Here is a 22,252-nt window from a genome sequence, read left to right as displayed (position 1 = left end):
GACCTATACACTGAAAACTATAAGACATTATTAAAAGAAATTGAAGAAGAAACAAAAAAATGAAAAAATATTCTGTGTCCACATATTAAAGAATCAACATAGTTAAAACAACTTTATTATCTAAAACTTAATGCAATCCCCATCAAAATCCCTTCAGCATTTTTTAAAGAAATAGAACAAAAAATCATCAGATTTGCATGGAAGCACAAGACCCCTGAAGAGCCAAAGCAATCTTGAGGAAAAAGAACAAGGCTGGAAATATCACTCTGCCTGGCATCAAACTATACTACAAAGCATCAATAATCAAAACAGCATGGTATTGGCTGAATTAGCCTTAAAAAGGAACGAACTTTAGAAAGATGGGTGAACCTTGCACATATTATGCTAGGTGAAACAAGCTAGACACAAAAGGACAAACTTTATATGATTCCATATCGATGAGGTACCTAAAATGGACAAATTCACAGAGATAGAAAGTATAATAAAGGGTACCAGGTGCTGGGAGGAGGGGAGAATAGGAGTTATTATTTAGTGGGTACAGAGTTTTGTTTGGAATGATAAAAAAAGTTCTGGGAATGGATAATAGTAATGCTTGTACAATGTTGTAAATATACTAATGCCACTGAACTGTACCCTTATATATAGAAATCTATATCTATATATTCACATTTTACTCAAGTGCACATGGATTATTATCCTGGTAAACCATACATTAGGCCACAAAAGAAGTCTTAATAAATTTTTAAAAATTAAAATCACACAAAATATGCTTTCTAATTACAATGGAATAAAACTAGGAATCAATGACAGAAGGAAAACTAGAAAGTTCACAAATATATGGAAATTAAATAACAGTCAAACAATAAATGGGTTAAGGAAAAAAATCACAAAGGAACTTCTAAAAATACTTAAAGATGAATGAAAATGTAAACATGACACCCCAAAACTTACAGAGAAAGTAGTACTAAGAAGGAAATTTATTGCAGTAAATGAACACATTAAAAATAAGAAAGATCTCAAATTAATAACCTAACTTTCAACCTCGAGAAACTAGAAAAAAAGAGCAAACTAAACCCAAAGCTAGCATAAGAAAGGAAATAATAACTTAGATTAGACTGAAGATAAATGAAACAGAGAATAGAAGAATAATAGAGAGATCACTGAAATAAAAAACCAATTCTTTAAAAGATTAACAAAATTGACAAAATTTGAGGTAGACTGAAAAAGAAAAAAGATAAAGGCTGCAAAAAATATGATATATCCACAGAATAGAATATTATTTGGCCCTAAAGGGAATAAAGTACTGATCCATGCAGTATCAAGTGTGTAAACAATATTCGCATCATAGGGATATGAAAAGAAGACAGAGAGCAAGAAACTGAAAACCTATTTGAATAAATAATGACAGAAAACTTTCTTAACCTGGCAAAGGAACTAGACATCCAAGTCCAGGAAGTACAGAGGGTCCCAAACAAGATGAACCCAAAGAGGCCCACACCAAGACACATAGTAATTAAAATGCCAAAGGTTAAAGACAAAGAGAGAATCTTAAAAGCAGTTAGTTACCTACAAGGGAGCTCACATATGACTGTCAGCTGATTTTTTCAACAGAAATTTTGTAGGCCAGAAGGGCTTGGCACAAGATATTCAAAGTGATAAAAAGCTAGGATCTACAACCAAAATTACTCTACCCAGCAAGGCTATCATTTAGATTGAAAAAGAGATAAAGAGGTTCCCAGACAAAAACAAACAAACAAACAAACTAAAGAAGTTCGACACCACCAAAGCTGTATTACAAAAAATGTTATGGGGACTTCTTTAAGAAAAAGAAAAGCAAGATCTAAAATATGAGTAAGAAAATATTGTGAAGAATTAAAAGTCTCATGGACAAAGGCAAATATAAAATAAAAACAGTGGATCAGGTACAAAGTTTAAAAGGCAAAACTTGGAAGATCATGTGTAATTATAACACACAAACACACACACACAAAAGAAATAAAAAATAATCACAAAAACATAAATATGGCAGGGGTGAGTAAAAATAGTAGTGATTTTAGAATATGTTCAAACTTAAGCGACCATCAACTGAACATAGACTGTTATAAACAGCTCAGTATAGATGAAGCACTTGGTAACCATAAACCAAAAATCTATAAGAGATATACAAGAAATAAAGAGAAAAGAATCTAAACAGACCACGACAGAAAGTCAGCAACACGAAAGAGAGCAAGAGAATGAGAAAGGAACAGAAACTACAAGAACAATCAGAAAACAATTAATACATTGACGATAACTGCATACCTATTAATAATCACTTTAAATGTAAATGGATTAAATGCTCCAATCAAAAGACATAGTGTGGCTGGCTGAACAAGAAAACAAGACCTATATATATGCTGCCTACATGAGGCCCACTTAAGATCAAAAGACACATAGAGACTGAAAGTAAAGGGATATTTCATGCAAATGGAAAAGCTGGGATAGCAATACTTAGACATAATACAATATGTACAATAAGTACATAATACGATATGTAGTACCGACTTCAGTAGACCTACTCTGAACTGGATTTTGGGCAGCGCTCCATTTAATTGCCATTTATTATCTATTCCCTACATGCTCCCTTTCTAACAAAGGGCCATGACTGCAATTTGGGTCTCAGGTAACCAAAGACAGCTAGGAGTCTGTGGCCAACTGTCCTAAAAATGTTTAGGAATTTTCCTTTTCCCATTGCCCAGTTACTCAAGTAAATAGGCCTCTATGGTAGAGGACCAGAAGAAATCATTACTATGTTCAGTTGCCATGTGGTGCAGGGTCCATTCTGGAATTCTAGCCTCTTCTTCAATCACCGGATTCTGGGTTTTGAAAATTGGCTTAGTATAGAAACCAGGCAAAGGCTGTAACTTTTTATTGGAGCAACTGCCCTCAGCTTCATCATCATTATCCTTGATTTCTTTTGATGGTTCAATTTGAGTAGTGCCCTTGTTGGCTAATCAACTGTTTTGCCTGTGGTTATAAGTTCTATTACCCATCTCCATAATTCTTCTGCTCTGACCAGGTTGGCTGCCACTTAAACCCTGCTGCACCCGGTGACAGCTGCCACTTCTTGGCTTTAAGCAGTTGAGTGCTGTCACTTGTCCCCTACTGCTTCCAAGCCCCATCTAGCCCATTGCTGAGTGAGCCTTTGCGTGGGAGGAAACAAGGTCCACAGGGGTAGATCACTTCCCTCAGATCATTCAGCTGGGAAATGATAGTAGTTGCTTGGCTCCCAGGCAGTCTGGCCCAGACACCATAACTCACCCCTTCCCCTCTACTGTTGGGGAAACCTGTAAAATAAATGTTAAAACAGATCTCTTGGAGGCCTCCAAGGCTTAGGACTGGACACGGGGTTGTCTTTCTTTTTGTGTTGATTCACTGCCCCCGTGTGGCCACATCTGAACTTCATTCTTTTATTATTCCTCGAATACCTTCGAGCTCCGCCGATGCTGTCCCTGCTGTGAAGACTCTCCAACCTCGCCCTGCTGAGAAGCACACCCCCGCTGGCCTGGGGCAGCGCCACACTGGGCAGGTTACTTAACCTTCCTGGGCCTCAGTTTCGTCCTTTCTAAAATGGGGAAATGATAACAAATTAAATGAAACGATGACATGAAATAATACAACTAAATTCCTGGATCAAACTAAGGACACAGATAAACATTAGCAACGGTGCAGTAATGCTCAGTTCTTTCCTCTCTAAAACAAGGCGGCAACAGTCACCCTCACACCTTAGTTGAAATGAGTGAGCTGCAAAGTCAACTGCAAAAGTTGAAAATTGGTTTTCAGCATGAGGCCACCCCCTTTTCCAGGCTCGTTGCAAAATGCTCTGCTATACTAGCTTGGTTCTTGCTGGCTTACTCAGCTCACAGCTGAGCAGGAGGTGTAGAAGTTGCTGAAGTGATGGGCGGTCTGGCTCAGCTCTCTGGTTTTGAGACTCAGAAGTTCCTCACCAAACAAAGCTCTACTGTTCTTAAAGCTGGAAGGACCTACTTCCCCATGACTGGGGTCATGGAAGTGTGGATTTTCCCCAAAATTCTCCTCCCTGGACCAGTCGTTGGAGCATTCTAGGTGTGAGGCCGCCAAGGACCTTCTGGACGTGACTTCTGACCACCGGCACAGCCAGCCTGTGAGGAAGCTGTCACACAGCAGGAGGGTCAGGCTCTGAGTTAAGGAATGGCTCAAATTTCCCATAGCTGGCCTGGCCTCAGCTGGGATTCAGTCCCGGATCCCAGCCTTGGCCCCGTATCACTAGAGCAAGGCCTTGTGCCTTGTTGTCAACATGGAGCCCATTCATGATGGCTGATCACCAGCCTCACAGACCAAGAAGGGGAGCCCTGGCATTGCCTGCACCCTCCCCGACACTGCTGAAGTGATCCTTAAGACCACAAACACACACAGAAACTTTTTGGGATCTGCTGACTCGGGTTCCCAGGAATTAGCCAAGCTCATTCATCTCAAAGACAGAAGAGGCAGCTGGAAGATCAGGGTGGTAACAGAAAAAGGCCTAGGTGAGGGGCCATGTCTCAAACATTCTTAATGGGCGATGACTTCCCACCTTTGGAAAATGGAGTGGCAATTTTGGAGGCAATGTTCAATATAGTATAAAGGCCACCAGTTTAATTCTAATCCGAGAAAGAAATTTATGTGTTTTCTTAGGCCAGTGTTTCTAAAAGTTATTAAATGGCTTTACGAGTCCTACCCAAAAAATTTCCCAAAAATGACAATCTAAATGCCCCAGGGAAACTTTTCTGAACTCTTGACTCCTCTGGATTAGTGGTAGTAAAGAGAAGGACGAAATTCTGAAGAGGTCAGAGAAGAACATTAGGAGAACGAATTGCATTTCTAGAAATGTCCTAATTTTAATTTACTGTCATATCAGATATCATGCCAGATGGATTTTACTTTGTGTGATCAGACACCTGGGTCAGGATTTTGGCTCGGGCAGTGGTAGAACCTGGGAAAATTAATTCCATCTCTGTATCTTAGTGTTAAGCGTCTCTAAAGCAGCCCTGGTCACCAACAGGGCGGTGAGGATCACCACTTCAACTGCTTGGCTGGCTGGCCACACTTACATAGATAGGGCTGTCAGGCAACATTGAGCCCACATGGATTCAGACAGGGTGTTATACATATAGACAGCAAAGGCAGAATCAGCATGGTGTCAGCTCCTTGCATCCCTAGTTCCACAAGATGACACGGACACTGAACTAGAGGTCTACATAACAGGTAATATGGGCAGTGGGTCACTCTGCCAGCCTCAACTTTAGCCAAGCAACTCGCAAAGCTGCTGGCCTCTACTGCGGTCAAGCCTTGCCCATGCGGAGTCGTGCGGGACTGCTGGGCACCAGGGCGGAGCTGCTCCTCTACACTTAGTTTTATCATCTACAAGGTGAGAATATTGAGAATATCTAACACAGATATGTTTTTGGTCCCCCCTCCCCTCTTTGATTTCCCCTCCCTCCATCTTCTACCACTGACCTATGGATGTTGCCATCTCCCCTTAAGAACTGGATCTCTGAAGGTGGGGCGACTCCTCCCACACGCTCAAGGCGTGCACCCAGGGCCTGGTGCGCCCGGGGTATGATCCATGGCTCCACCTGGGGTGCGAACCCAGGACCTTCTGCGTGTAAAGCAGACGTGCTAACTGCTACACTGTGGAACCACCCCTAAGACATAGAATACTAGTCCATGGATAGGTGATATTGCTCAAAGCTAATTTGGCCAAAGCCAACTTGTTAATTTTTTTTTTTTTTTTTTTTTTAATGCCTACAGCACCTGGTCTTCTTAGGTGGCCTCCCATCCAAGTACTAACCGGGCCTGACCTTACATAGCTTCTGGGATCAGACGGGATCGGGTGTGTTCAGGGTAGCATGGCCATAGGGTATGTTTTTTTATTTGAGATAAAATTCACATAAAACTCACCTTTTTAAAGTGTGTGATTCAGTAGTTTTTAGTATATTCACAGAATTGTGCAACCATCACCACTACCTAATTCTAGAACATTTCATCAATCCAGAAAGAAACCTTGTACCATTAGCAGTTATTCTCCACTCCCCCTTCCCTTGCAGCCCCTGGTGACCACTAATCTACCTTCTGTCTCTATACATTTGTTGATTCTGGTCATTTCCTTTAAAATAAATCATGTAACATGTGCCCCTTTGTGTCTCGCTTCTTTCACTTAACATGTTTTTAGGGCCCATCCAAGTTGTAGCATGTATTAGTACTTCATTCCTCTTTAGGGCCAAATAACATTCCATTCTGTGGATATACCATGTTTTCTTTACTCATTCATCACTTGAAGGACATTTGGGTTGTTTCCACTTTGGGGCTCTTATGAGTAATGCTGCTATCAATATTCATGTGTGAATTTGTGTATGAACATATGCTTTTAATTCTCTGGGGTACATACCTAGGAATGGAATTGCTGGGTCATATGATAACTATATTTAAGTTTTTGAAGAACTGTCAAAATCTTTTCCACAGTGGCTAAGCATTTTATATTGGTATGTACTTTTAAAATTATAAAAATCACTCTTAACAGACTGGCCCACAATATTCACTCTTTCATAAATATTTATGGAGCAGCTACTATGTGCCAAATATTGTTGTAGACATAGGGATATAGTGTTGAATAATAGAAAGCTGGCAACCATGTGCATGTGTGTATGTGTGTGTGTGAGGGGGCGGGATGAGTCGGATAGTGATATGATTTATAGGGAAACAACAAAGTGGGGAGGGGGCTAGGGAATTCTGGGACTCCTTGGTGGGCATAGGGTCGCTATTATAATTGGATGGTCAGGGAAGTTCTCCTTGAGAAAGAGAAGGAGGTAAGGGAACATGGACGTTCCAAGAAAGGGAACTGCAAAGGCAAAAGTCCCAAAGCTCTGGCCTGTCCGAGGAACAGCAAGGTGGCAAGGGAGGCTGGGGTGGAGGGCATAAAGAGAGCAGCAGGAAATAACACAGAAGAGCAACAATGACCACATCCTGCAGGGCCCTGGGGCCATGGTGAGAACTCTGGTCTTCACTCTGAGAGGGATGGGCGCCATTGCAGAAACCTGAGGCGCTTAGTGGTGGGGTCTTCCTGGGCTCTGACGAGATGGTCCAACGGCTGTGTTGAGCAGAGATTGGGAAGAGACAGGGATGCGGGGTGAGGATGATGGTGGCTTGGCCAAGGGCAGTAATGGAGATGGTGAGAAGGGGTCAGGTCCTGGATAACTTATGGAAATAGCACAACAGGATTTGCTGATTAAATGAACATAAAGTGCGAGGAAAAAGAAGAGTAGAAAATGGTTCCAATAGGTTTTGGCCGAAGCAACTGAATGGAAAGAAAGCTGTGCTAGTTATTGACCTTCGTTGACCACGAACCCTGAGTGCCTGGCACTTAGTAGGCACAATAAACTGAGCACTTGAAAAGGTGGTAGGAACCTCAATGAGGTCTCTATCGGTGTTTATTCTTTGATACCTCTGGGTCACCTAACCTAGGGTGATACCTCCCTCCCCCTGATCTCAAACTCTTCAGATAGAGATTTTGGGGTTTTTGTGATTTATTCTATGTTACGGGTCCCCAGGGAGATTTTGGCCTGAATCTCACAAGTGTTTGAAGGTGAGCAGGCCAATTGAATCACGCCTTTGTATAGATGCATGTGCTCTGTCTTCTGGAGTTTGCTCCCAAGTGAATCTTGTGTTGTGTTCTCTGCCTTCTGACCTGCCACCTACCATTTATTGAACAGTTACTTTGCACCAGCCACCATATCAGCACATTAATACTATTAGCTTCATTTAATAGTGAGAAAATAGGCACACTATTTAATTAAGGTTAATTAACTTGACCAAGATCACAGAGCGAGAAAGTGACAGATCCAAGATCGAAACTCTTATCTGTGCTTGTAACCATTGCACTTTATCTTCTTCGTGTTCTGGGCTGGAAACACTCCCTTTCAGGTGTGTTTCTGTGGGAACTGCCTTCAGAGGGCAATTAGATTTTTCCAACTCTAAACTTTAATTCCAGAGGTCTATTTTCCAGGTTAACTTTACCTTTAACTCAACTTGATTTGGAGCCTCACCCACCACCCTGGATAAGAAAAATGTGCATCTCTTAGTCCTTGCCATGAATTTTAAGTTCTAACCTTTGGTCAAAAACCACCTGTCCAGAATTGATCGACCATTTGTCGCCCAGGACTTGCCTGCTAGTCCAAATGTGACTGGGGCACTTTTGAGGTGGGAGAGGGAACATCAAGATGATGAGCTGAACCCGAATTCCTAACACTGAAAATTCATATCTGTTCTTATTCATTGTGATCTTTCCAGCCACTTCTTTCTACTGATCTTATTCCATTCTTTCTCTTGATGACCATCTGTCATGGCTGGTTACAGAATTTATAAACATCTAAAAGCTGAGCGCTTGGCAAATACTTTGTTAATTACTGCTCTAAATTGTGCTTGAAATGCCCCATAACAATGTCTACCTTATGACAGTATGTGCAAAGCAGTATTTGTTGCATCCTTTAAGAAACCTTAGCCAATCCTTGGCTATGCTGAAGGCAATTTGAAATAGGACAGTGTAAAAAGAATGTCTGGCACTGGGGCCACTGGACAAGTACCTGAGAGTCTACGTGGTGGGTTTTGGTTTAATCAGGTGGACTTGTAACCATAGAGTGGTGAATACTTGGAAAAAAACACTACAAATAACTAAGACTCATTGACATATGCTAAAACTGTTCCACTCCACCTTCTTCCTCAGAGACCCCACTTCATCATCTCAGTCCCTGGGGGCCTACGCCAAAGTGAAAGATTCTGGTTCAGGCTAGATGCCACAGTTGTGTGGGTTTCGTTTTGAACCCTACCATTCACTGAAGGCAGTTGGGTGTTCGAAAAGGAAAAACCAACAACCAAGAAGACAACAAGGACTGTGAAGAGGAAAAATAATTTGATGAGAATTAAGCCTTCTCCCTTCTCTGGTCCTGGATGGGTGGGTCTCTTGGCCATGCAGACAAAGTTCTGGAGGATCTTTTTCAATTCCTTCTTTCTAGTCTCACTTGGCCTGTGAAGCTATACGTAGAAAAATTATTCTAAAGTCTTTTTCTGGACTGAGGACAGATGCCACACCTTCCTCTCTCAGGATAGCAACTCAAATGCTATCAGCAATGGGTCTTAGGATAACCTGGGTGGGTTACCTGAAAGTTCTGCAGGCAAATAGAGCTAAGACTTCAGGTGTCACTGGAAGCATTAATGAAACATGCACAGACAGAACACAGAAGGAAACAAGATATTCATGGGCATTTAAAACTATAATAATCCCCTGTAGAACAGCTCAGGTACTAGTACCACAGATGTCTGAGTCTGTTGATTATTATTTGTATCTTAAGATGATATGACACAGCCATTGAAATCAAGCTGTTATCCACACGAATGAAATGGAAAATAATGTAGCAGTTTTACATATGTATCCAAGAATATATTCAAATCAGAAAACACAGATAAGCTGGGTGGCCAAGTGATGATGTTATAAAAGATAATCCATATAAGGGATCAGTGTAAATTAATGAGAGCCTGTTACAAAGTTAGTAATTTATTTTAAAGTATTACTGTAGTCAGTGTGGTATTTTCCAAAGTAAGCGTTAATTGTAAGAGTGGTCAGCTAACAAGGTGGCTGTTAACCAACTGGGCATGCTCCAGTGGCAGCTATGACCAGCTCTTTTGTAATTCAACAAACTGCAGTTAGCATACTACATATTAAAAAAATGACTTTTTATTGGTGAAAACTATTTTCTTGTTGTCATGAGAAGCTCTCATAGACAAAATTAAAAGCATTCAAGACCGGCCAGAATAGTTTATGCAACTAAGGTATAAGAATCCATGAAATTTTCATCCCCTAGAGACAGTGACTTGTGCTCACGTCCCAGTTGGTCTGGTCCACATGCTGATTTAGTGGTATTACAAAATCTTACCTTAGGAATATTGATGCTTCTACCTCAAGTAAACCTTTTATACAGGGTGTGGTCAGGACATCTAAAAGGAGAGCTGGGACTTCATCCAGTTTACAGAATAGGGTGTACCAACTGTTTTTGTGCCAGTTTTGCTATTAAATTGGACTGATGTTTTATGTGTAAGGCAGAATTCTAAAAACTTTCACTCAAATCTGGTAGCAAGATTTAAAGGAGCAGCTCATTCACCAGATCAGTCACCTTATCAATGAAATAGGTGTGGTAACCTTTGAAAACACTCCCAATTGGGTGAGAAAGGCTATTTTAGGAAGTTGTTTCTAAAGAATTCTCTTAGGGAATTGTCAGTGGGGCAAGTAGGAGGTGTGTAATGTCTGTAAAAACTGCAAGCTGTAAATGACGCTTAGGCTTAGACCAAAGCTACTGAGAACTCAAAGTATGGTATGCGAGAGAGTTATCAGGGGTGATGTGATGGTGGTTTGCATAGACAGAGCAGCCAGGAAACCACAGGCCACATGCACCATCTACAAAGGAAACAATGTAAAACACTAGGTTCCTGGCGGTTAGTAAAGTTCTCTTAGACTAGAAGAGAAAAACTGTCTGTCTAGGCCTGAGGAAAGCGGGCCAGAGGGGTTTGTGCACCTAGAGATTTTCAAATCACGGTGCATTCACCACCGTCTGTGTACAATTTGTGCATCAAAGGAAGTTATCAGGGACACAAAATCACACTTCAGGGTTTCTTTTTAATCAGACACTTTTTACTAGCTGCTGTAAACTTCAACTGACTATAAAGCCTGAGGAATTGAGAGGAGTGCCTTACTTGGTAATCTGAGGAACCTAACCAAGGCACTACTCACCTGATAGCAACTGACTAAAATGCCATGTGGATTTAGGTTCTGGACCAGCTTCTGAGAGATTAATAATCTTTCAAATTTGAATCTGCCAACCAAGAGGCAACATCTGTATGCGAGGCTTGCAGCAGGGTTCCTTAAATAAGGAACTTTCCAAGCTCATATATTTATAGTACAATTATTTGACAGGGATGGGCCGAAAAATCAGAAGAACCAAGAGTTAAGAGTATACTAGTCAGTAACAAAGACAAAGCACTGCTGAAGCATGAAGTTGATGGGTATGAAAAATTAATTTTTCAAACTATTCTGAAAAACAAAAGCACTCAAATTTGGCTTTGGAATACTGTGATGAAATCATTCTACTAAGGCCATGCTTAAAGCCACAGAATTTCCCATGGTCATGAATGACCAGAAAGTCTGCAAACTGCTGCTCCATCTTGCATTCCAACCCCAGCCCCCGCACTTCAACCTGGAGACAAGGCTTCTGTTTCCATGTCTGAGGGAGACAACTGTTTTGAAGTGCCTAGTGGAGTTTTGGCGAGAGCACAGAAGAGCATGTCCTTTGTGCCAACATATCATCAACTTTAACATATAACTCTGGGAAAATTTCATACCTAGTGTTTTACTTAATGCTGGAATCAATGTGATGGTGGTTTGGCACATGGAATCAATTTTGCATGTGCCTCTAAAACTGCACATGCCAATAATTTAGAAATACAATAGATCCCTTATATAAACATTGTGATGGGGCTTTTCCCCACAAAACTGATATTTGTTAAAGAGCTTGTAATGGGAGCATCCACTCGTCCATCACACTGGATTGTTTTTATACATCCGTTTCACAGGGCAATGCTAACCACATCAGGCTCCAGTTTACAGTGAGGTTACTTTTTACTGAATATTTTTCAGTGGTAGAGATCCCATTCAGAAGACCCTTTTTCTCCAATCACCTCCCTCCCTTCCTCTTGATCACCTCCTTTATTTTTACCCTTAAACAGGGCTATGAACTATTGAAGTATGTGTGGATCCCAAGAGTAAAATACACAGGTAAGTGGAATACTTGCTGTGAGGGACCTTCTGAGGCCCTTACCTGTTTAATTGTGGCCTATAGACCAGAAAAAATACCACGAGTTGAGTATACTAGTCAGAAACAATAGTCTTAGTGATCAGTAGTCTCAAAATTCAAATATTGAGGGGAAAAATAGCGGGGGAGGGAGGGAGATAATGGAATGGATTTTTATGTTACTTTTGCTAGTCTAATAATGTAATCTGCTATCTTAAGCTACATTTCCTTGGGGGCCATGGGGAAAGGGGCTTTCTCCTTAATTACCTGCATCTAATTATAAAGAATCCATTACAGACCTAGGCTCCAAATCTGTAGGTTAAAAAAACAAACAAACAACGCACTGTAAATACGAATCCAAATTATTTCACTGTAGCCATCAGTAGAAATGATATCTTATGACTACAGCCATAAAAACATAGGAATTTCGATTTGTTCAAAAAGTTAAAACATTTTAGGAAACTAAGTGAATGAAAACAATCTGAGGTAATCATGAGGGAGATCTACTATTTCAGTTAAATTTCAAATTCTACTAGTCTCTGTAACTTAATATCCAGGAGTGTGATGCCCATGAATATCCTATACACAATTATAATTTAGCAGGAATTATTCTGGGATTCTTAAACACACTGCATATTCTATTCCATAAATTACATACACGAAAACATTCTCTATAGGTCTTCCTCTTCACTATAAATTTTTTTCGGGTTCTCCAAGTTATGGCATTAAACTTCTTCCAGAACACCTTGAGCAGAAAGATTTAAAATTACTTCCAAAGAGGAAGACAAGAACTGTAGAATTACTTACAAACTTATACCCTAGACACATAAAATTAAATAAAACAAAAACTTCAAAACTCAGGATCTGGTCTTTAGAAATTTGAAGGTATAGCCCAAATAAACAATGGTATATTTTGTCTCCTTTACATCAAAGTCTTTGCAATTATTTTTACTCAATAATTCCAAAAATATGATGTTAATTCAGAAACTAAAGAAAAAAGACACAAGAATTTGAAGGACTTAAATATATTTTTTATATTGATAGTCTGTGTCTTTCTACCCTAATACATTATTGATTACATACAGGATGAGGTGAGGTATTTGTAAAATATCTGGTAAAAAATAATTAATATACAGTATTCTACATGAGATGGAATCTTATGAACCTTTAAGTTTCTGAAGTTTAAATTCATCACCTAAATTAAACTGCCCTGAATGCACAACTTCAGTTGTTCCCTTAAACCATGTTAGAAGGGGAAGGACCTTACATTTTCCCAGAATTTGCACGGAAAAGGGAAAGCATACAATTGGCGATTTCTATTTCTCATATCCAAAGTAATGCATTCACACAAAATCTAAGTTTAGTATAATAAGAAAGAAAAAAATACTGGATGGGATATAAAATCTCTAAATAATGGTTAGGCTAATTCACCAACACCAAAGAAATTCAAGTGGTCAACAGTCTTGAAAATGCTTTATTGAAATGTGTGACTTATGTGCAGAAGATGTGTTTGAAAAGACCACAGCTTGAAAACTGGTTTTTGAAACGTTTCAACAACCAATTGAAAGAAATGAAAATCACTACTGGACTTGACTTCTAGTATAACCAGAAGCCTGGGGTAAAATTCTCCTTTAAAACATTTTCCATCACAGAAACTAAAGAAAACAAAACTATTGTATTTGGAGACTGTTGGAGTCTGTCTGAAGTTTCAGAGATGAAGAAGCAACAGTTTTTTAGACATGTGGGGTGACTTCTTTTTTGGTTACATTTGGATGAACATGGACTTCACAGTTCTCGGAAGAACACCGGAGGGTGTTCAAATCTGTATGCTTGTGGTGTTGAAGAAACGGAGAAATAGACGAGAAAGGAAAAGGACTATGGGAGAAGAGACTGACAAAAGGGCTCAGAGAAGTGAGAACTGGAAGAAGACATGATTAGGGTAAGTCTAGTTATAAATTTATCAGAAGCTGTGCGCACCTTTTTTAAAAGTCCTAAATTTACATTCCAAAAACTGCCCCTGAACCCCCAAACCCGCTGTCCCTGCCTTGGAGCTATTGTGAAAGTCTATGCACAAAACTGAAACAGAAAATAAAAAAATATCCCGGCCCCTCCAAATCCCAAAACAATCCCGAAAAAGCTGTACATTTTTTTTACACATAGGATTAATAATATAGGCATATAGGTGGCATGATTCAATTAAAAGGCTTTACTTTTTATGCCGGAAACAAAACCCAATAAATAAAAGGTGCTAAAGTTAGCATTAAGAATTTGGTTGTAATATATTGACAAAATGTGGGAAGGCAAATCCTCAAAGCTCCCCTGATACTGATCTGTCTTAGCAAACTATGAAGCAATACATAAATAACGCAAAATATGATTGAGAATGTGAGATTTTCAAAAACAAAGACAACATAATTCAGGTTAACTTCATTGAACAGTGAATAAATGAAATTCATCTACACCTGAATAAAACATATTTAACAATTGAAAAACTTTTAAACAACCACAAAAAGTAAAAACTTTCAACAAATATGAACAGAATTTGTTTTTTTAGGGCACATGAGCGCCCTGCAGCAGATTCCGACAGTAGCTTTACTGGTGTGTCTTCGATAGATGAGTTAAAGAGACAGGCTGAGCTCCACACAGGTAAGATAATTAACAGGGCGACAGGACAATCACACAGGGCGGAGCATGACACCCGGCTACGACCCCCAGATTCCACTGCAGAGTTGGCTTTATGCGTAGGAGGCACACAAAGAAAGGTGATTCAGGCAGACATTATTCAAAAGCTACTTCATTCATCATGTAACTCTTTTGCCATGTAACCTTTGAATAATGTTTGGGAAAGCTTTGGGCTTGTATTTTTGTTTAAGTTTTACTCCTTGTATTTAATTTTTTAAATAACAAGGTCACTAAAACTCATGCACGCTGCAAAAAACCTCATGCAGTAGTTAAGGTAAACCATCCAAGCAGTTTTTATTCATTAATATTCATAAATACACACAGCAGCTTCATTAGAGATTTCAATTTTCCTCTTCAGTTTGAATGTGGAGTATTAGGAGAGCCTTTTGCATGTCAAGGTACAGGAAGCAGAGATCACCCCTGCACTGCTACCTACATTTACCTGCTAGAAGTAAAAATTAGTTAAGTGGAAATGATTATCATATATATTTTCTCTCTTCCTTTTGAATGTACACAATGTAACAAGAGTGACAGACCTGAAATTACAATCACCAAACAAACCCAAGATAGTTGTTGTCCACTTTCATTGGCAAATACAGCACAGAGGACATTGTCTGCGAATTGGGATGTCATCAAAGAGGAGGTGGTGGAGGCTCATTTCCTTTATTACTCTCTTTTAAATTTAGGTTCTCTAAAGCAACATCTAAAGGCATAATATCTACACAGCCCATAGCACCAAAATCTGCCATCTCCCCCCGTTCATCCTCGTCTGAGGAGGAGCTCTCTTCACGCACTAAAGTGGACAGAAGGAGCTCTTGGACAAACAGGCTGCGGTCTGCGCGCTCACTTTCCATGGACTGACGCTCTGTTTCAGACATTTTAGGATCATTTAACCTGTGTAAGTTAAAAAGAAAAGATCTCATTGGTAAAAAGTCGAGGAACAAAGGCATGGTCAATTTCTGCAATGTCCTACACTGTGTAAGCTTCACAGGTGGCAAACTCAGAATCTGAGACATGTTATTGGAACACCTCACTCTATCACCTTAATTACGTTGAGGTTAATTCCCCACATTTGTAGCAATACCGTTACCCTGAGGTGCAAATCTATACTTTAATTAGATTCAATGAGAAAAATCCATTTAGACTTCTCACACTTCCTTCAGAGAAAACTGCGGTGAAAAATTGTCTGAGGAAAACAAATTTTCTAGCCGATTAGATGTTTGGAGAAGTAGTAATTTCCCTAACCAGAATTTCACCTGTGGGTAGTAAAAACAGGAAAAGTAGTAACCTCAGTCATAAAAACAAAATCTGCAGTGACAAGGATACTCGACTGAAGAAACTCCTAAAAGTTCCCTTGACTTTTCTCTATTATTTCCATGTAATTCTTCTTGAAATGAAGATACGAAGAGAAGCCCTAGCGGACAAGAAAACTCCCTCCCTCCACTACATTTCTCCTACCAAAAATCGGGTAAGCTGGGCTGAGGTCTAACGGCCTGGAATGCTCATCTGAATGTGCACTCAGACCTTCTAGGCTATGCTGGGAAGCCTGGACCATCTGCACAGACACTGGATAGATGTTAAGAGTTGAATTCTTGTACTAACCTGTTAAATGACTTAAGCAAAATTTGATTCTGCTTAATTTCTGTACTGATTTTATTTCTTTACATTTATGGTGACAAAGACAAAAAGAGAAACTAGCTGGAGCACTGGGGCTGGGAAAAGTAACAAAACAGGGAGATGTTGACAGTGAAAGGACCAGCAGGCATGCGTAACAGGAGCTTCTCCAGTAAACCTAGATGTACCTGAAGCCCACAGACAGATCAACTTCACGCTCCTCTACAGCTGGCATCTGCTCTCTGCTGCCTTATCTATGCCGAAAGGCGCAGGGGATTCCCAAATCAACAGTGGAGGATACCTACTGGGCACTTACTATGGGTCAGGCTCTGTTTTAAGTGCTTTTGATATGTATTATTTCTTTTAACTCCTATGAATTAAGTACTATTATTATCAACATTTTACAGAATGAGAAAACTGAAGCAGAGGTTAAGTGACTTGTTCAAAATCTCACGGCTGTCAAGTTCAAAACCACTGAATGATTAGATCTACAACTCAGAAAACGAATTTAAAGATCTGAATTTCAGAATTTAAAGAAAGCAAAAGGATACAGAGGTAATTACATGAAGTTATTAAATCTAAATGAAAAGGAACTGACTGATGACATTTACAGTTAAAACAAAATTAAGAATATCATTAAAAAGTATTAATGAAATAGGAGACTAAGCAATAGGCTACATACTCTCAATCAAAAAGTATAAAAATGTGAAGTGAAATATATTCCACATTCCTAGCTTTGGAAAAGGCCTTTGGTAAAGGAAAAAAAAGGTCTAAAGTCAAAGCTACTATAGAAAAATAAAGGCTGTATGGAAGACTATCTATTCACTAAGCAGGCAAACTAGAAACGTATAGGCTGAGGTTCCAACCCTTTGGAGAACATGCAATTCCAATATTACTATTTTTATTTTTAGGAAATAACTGACAAAATGTTTTACTCCCAAGGGGCAGATAAAATCTGGTACGAGAGCTAGTTTTTCTCGTGGGCCAAACTTCATTTGGGATCTAAAAACCTGCAAAGCTTATAAGAATCTTCAAACGGAGGTTAGCAAAACTAACTGGCTCCATTACCCAAACTGGAATCTGACATAAGCACTTAATCACTTTCTAAAAGGTCAACCATTTTGGAATCCAAAGAAACTGTGTCCTCACCATCAGTTCTAAGGCAACAGAGCAGAAATTGCCCCTGGCCAAAGTGACCAAAGATAAGGCTTGAGCCCCACACACATCACCTAATAGCTGTATGACCGGAGACCAGGATTTCCCCTTGGAGACACTGCAGCCCTCTCCTCGTTTTGAAGATTCACAATGCACGTTAATATATTTGAAGTTCTGGGAAGCCCACAGTAAGTAAACTGTTTTTGTTACTTAGTTTTGCCCAAATTATTCATCAGGAAAAAAAAATTGAACATAAGTAACTACATATATTCCCTTAGAATATAAAAAGTTCCAGGGAATAGTTTTTGAGAAATACTGCCTTAGGTAAATCATGAATCAGGAACAAATGACACAATGAAAGATGTGGAAAATGGTCTGCAAATTACAAAGTATTATGCAATGTACCGTTTCAGATGACAGAAGGGGGCCTTCTGGAAGCTACAACCAGAATCCAAGGAAAGCACTCAGAAGCGACCCACACCATGCCCCGTGAGCCGGGGTATCCAGTGTAGAATTACTACACAGAGAAAAATCCCAGATCAAGCCCACTGATTAGGGGACTAAAAAAACAAGACAAGACAAAACAACAGGGCCAAGTGTAGGAAGGTGTCTTTTCTAAGGGCACTAGCAAGATAGTCAATCCACCCATAGGTCAGTGAACTCTCAGTGGATATACGCATTGGTAAGTCTCCTTTTTGAGGTAAGTATCTCGATCTGGCAAGTTACACTCCTGCTGTTGGCCATTTACTGTGTGTACTGAATATTTTTTTACACCATGGTAAACCATATTTTTAGTAGTCACTTTTGTATGTGCCAACCATAAGAATTTAAATACTTCTTTAGAAATTCTCAGGAGAAAACTGCCACTTATGAAATCCTCTCTTGTACCTTTTAATATTTCACAGCAGACTGAAACTAGCCATAAAAAAAGCAATGTTAATTGTGATAATAAATGTACCTAATATGTCTCACATATGTAAATGACACGGTATTAAAGTTTTATAGGCAATCTGGGAATAGAAATTCCTATGAGATGAGGACATACTATTCGAACAAGACCACTGCAATCCTACTTTATCTGAAATAAGAATGATTTTTCATATTCTTGGGGAAATACTGAATACGCAGTTTTGATTAGAGATCTGTGGGTTTGATGGTTTGATCAAAGGCAGAGTGTTTAAGAACATTTATAAGCACAAAAAAGGAACGATCATTTCAGACTGTGCAGTGCCAATAAAACATTGTTCCTCAAAATTATGTTAATAAATAAGCTACCTTGTTAAAAGAAACTGGGAATTCTGGATAGTCTGCTGACTGCTTTCTGTGTTAGCTGTGTTGGTTGTTGCCGTGGATTGTGTGATTGTAGTGGTGACACTGCTTGTGTTAGTACGCCGGCTTGCATTGCGTGCGGTCTCCAGTTGCTGCCGTGCTGCCTGGGCGTGCTGCCGTTCCAGCTGCAGCTGCATCTGCAGTTGTTGTAACTGAGAAGCGGAAGGGCCAGAAGAATTAAGCTGTCCTCCTGCAGAACGTCTCACTCCTGATAACTGAGATAAAAGCTCTGCCAATGGAAATGAAGACGATTAATGTCTACTTAAATAATGCAGAAAACAAAATGGTACAGATCACTCTTTTAGCCCAGGAACATTAAAAATAATGCTCTTTAGAACTCTTCCTGGAGGCAGGAGTTGTATGTGGGGAATGCACATATGAATATGAAGCCACATACAATTACTTTTGTTTTAAGGGAAACATAACAGATTGTTTATTTGTTTAATGAGCTAATTTAGTTATACTTTCTCCAAGTAGTTTAGTAGATTAAAGTGGTTTATCTACTCATCCAATCAGAATATAAACCCTCTCAACAAGAGCACCACAAAAGCAGGGATCAAGTATCCTGTTTATTATATTCTCAGCTCTTAGAACAGTGCCTGAGATAGTAGATGCTTAAACATTTAATCAATGATTGAATGAATTATTGGAATTAAATCCAAGAGACCTGGATCATTTCTAACTGTGAGCCTTGCAAACTTGCCTCTGCCTTCTCTCTCTGGCACTGTCATTTGAGAGTGGCTGAGTACCAACTGCAGTAAGGCTGACTGGCTCTTGGCTGTACAGCTTATTTGGTGGTCTGTTACCATCCAGACTCTATTTCAATAAGGCAGTTCTCATGAAGAGCAATGTGGACCAGTGTCCCTGTGTCCTCACCTAAGGAAGGTGTAGACACTGCCTTCTCCCGTGTGGAGGGTCCATCTACCTAGCTTACACGGAACTGACAGTTGCCTTGTAGACAGAAATTCCAAGGCTAGCGAATGCTCTTCATCATTAAAACTCATTAAGAGGGTAAAGTTATGTTTTCTTGTTCACAATTGTCTTATTTCAGGGATAAAGCAACATTCTTTCATACTGTACACCACTAAAATAAACAAATTTTCACTGATAGACAAAACTGAATGGAGAGAATTTCTCAATTTTGAATTTTCTTCCCAGAAATTACTTTAACCTTTAGTGACAGCAGGTAAATACTATATTCCCATTGAATGAAGAAATTATTTTGTTAAGTCCCCCAAATTCAGTTTACTGGGCTTATTGCACATCCAAATGCCCAAAGCACATATAAAATGATTTTACATTGTATATCTCACATTTTTAAAGAACATTTCATGAGTAAAACTGTTCCTAGTCTCTACCACAGATTTGTACTTTTCAGTGTTTCAGGATGTTCTGCAAGGTACATCGTGGCTTCCAAGTATACATTCCCCCATGTGCGCACATTTGGAACCTGGACAGGCTTTCCAGAGTCTTACTGCCTGTCTGTGCTTCGTGTGTCTTTCAGAGTCTCAGGCTACAGTGGTTTCTTTAAAAACAATTTAATTTATTGGGATAACACTGGTTTATAACATTATATAAATTTCAGGTGTACAACATTATAATTCAGTATCTATATACTCTATTGTGTGCTCACCACCCAAAGTCTAGTTTCCTTTTGTTACCTATAGTGATTTCTGACCTTTTGACTCCTAGCACTTGTGTTCTAAGGCTGGCTTCCCAGGTACTTTTCAGTATGTTCCACAACAGTATAGCTCTTAAATCAAGGCAAGAAGGGAGAGATTCCTACTTCACTTTCTTGTATGTGAAGAGCTTAATTCTTTAGTCTTGTCAATCAGTTTTCTTATCTGTGTATTTGTGGAGGCTGAACCATGGAATTCTGGAGGTCTTTCAGCTGATATCTTTTATGATTTTCTTGGGTTCCAATGCAGGCCACAAACAGAACATAGAACCATTTCTTATAATCTTATGCTTCTAAGTACTTAGAGAAATGCCAGAATAATATGAATATATTGTCTATTTTAAAAACACTTGATAGTTAAAAACTTTTGGGAATTCTAGGAAGGAGAATAGGAGTGTGATGAGACTAAGAACAAAATCTCATCAAAAAATTTTAAAGGGAGCTCCCTCCCCAGCCATTTCCAGTATTAATATGAAACTAACTTACCAGCTATAGGATCCATGGCTTCCCTATTGCTTGGAGAATATGAACTCTGAGAAGAAGAAAGTCCACCAGTAGAACTGCTAGTAAAGTGCATGTTTGATCTACGAGCACGAGGACCTCCCAATCCCCGGCCAGGGTGAAACATTCTACGTACATGTCGAACACCACTCGATTCATCATAACTCCAAAGTTAAGGAAAGACCCGAGATTTTAGAGAAAGGGAAAAAAAATCACTGAAGCCTTTGCTAGTTAGACATACAGATTTCCTAAATCGGTAAGCAATTTAAAATAGCACATTTAGAATGCAAACATCACTACTGTATCTATAAGGGCTATTAACTCTAAAAAAAGACACAAATATAAAGCAACATGTGAGTATGTATATATTATGTGTGTCTATTTTCAAAGGGAAAAAAAGTTTCTCCAGGTGGGAAGAAATTTCTTCCTAGGCTCCAGGTGCAATGACCAGAATAACATTGCCAGATGAAGTGAAGGGCATCACCCAGTCAAACATCTGAGGTGACATATTCTCTTACTCTGATTTAGGTACTGAATTTCATATATTTTCATAACAAAGTGACCACAATCAATAAGCATCAGTTTTTATATCTGAGGAGAATATGCTAATATGTAAGCTAACCGTATCTCAATTATCATCTGTAATGAGAAAGAAACAGTATGAATAAGTTCAGGTGTAAGAGTCCTTTTACCAGTTTTAAATTGTCTTTAAGTTCGTTTTTAATGCTGTTGCTAAAAAAAAGGGTTCTGATACTTTGGAGGCGTTCAGAGAAACCATTCCCTCACGTCAAACAAAGTTACCACACAGTAGCACCTTAAGTACCTGAAAATTAGTATGCTTCCAGAATAACTGCTATGCCAACATACTTTTTTCTAGAACTTCATGGTAATGTTCCTTTGGAATCTAAAATATAACATATAAAATATAACATAAGCGATCTCCTACTCTTATATTTTGCACAATTTAATTTTCTCTTGGTAACCAATGACTTATAAAGAATCATAATAGATGTAGATAATGTGGAACATTCTACTGAATAGAAACCAATTTCACTAGAGGCCCTTAAACTTGCTGAAAAAGTTAAGTTTGGTTTTAAGTTATTTGCCTAGCTTTTCCATAAAGGTGGAGTGAAGCATGGATCAAGCATGGGTATTGTTATAGAATTCTTTTATACAAAATGCAAAATGACTCAAAGGCTTATGTATTTTTTGGCCCATTTGGGTTTTCTTATTCACTTAAAAAAGAAAATCACTGCTTTCTTCATTTTGATTTTAGTGTTCCTGCACTTAGGATAAAGAGTAGTTTCTTCTGTTCATTGAGTACTAGCTCCGAGGTTAGCTCAGGTCAGGCTTACATTCTAATTTCTCAGGTTGGGTCCATATCTTTACTTTCCATTAGTTT

At 39.1% G+C, this 22,252-nt stretch overlaps 1 protein-coding gene and 1 pseudogene across 1 annotated transcript in view; both read right to left on the bottom strand.

Moving 5' to 3' along the window:
• Nucleotides 1-5,799: 5,799 nt before the first annotated feature.
• LOC112484548 lies at nucleotides 5,800-5,918 on the bottom strand (annotated as a pseudogene).
• Nucleotides 5,919-13,347: 7,429 nt separating this feature from the next.
• Nucleotides 13,348-22,252, bottom strand: part of KCMF1 (potassium channel modulatory factor 1) — a 62,235-nt gene continuing 53,330 nt past the window's right edge. The window contains exons 5-7 of the mRNA XM_015593868.2: nucleotides 20,836-21,010; nucleotides 18,618-18,900; nucleotides 13,348-15,467 (exon numbers count right to left, since the gene is read on the bottom strand). Of these exons, the coding sequence (XP_015449354.1) occupies nucleotides 15,206-15,467; nucleotides 18,618-18,900; nucleotides 20,836-21,010 (720 nt within the window). The 3' untranslated portion in view covers nucleotides 13,348-15,205. The remainder of the gene's footprint in view (nucleotides 15,468-18,617; nucleotides 18,901-20,835; nucleotides 21,011-22,252) is intronic.

The sequence above is a fragment of the Pteropus alecto genome, unplaced genomic scaffold, assembly GCF_000325575.1.
Source record: "Pteropus alecto unplaced genomic scaffold, ASM32557v1 scaffold117, whole genome shotgun sequence".
In the NCBI taxonomy this organism is placed as follows: Eukaryota; Metazoa; Chordata; class Mammalia; order Chiroptera; family Pteropodidae; genus Pteropus; species Pteropus alecto.
This window is presented reverse-complemented; position numbering and strand designations above follow the sequence as displayed.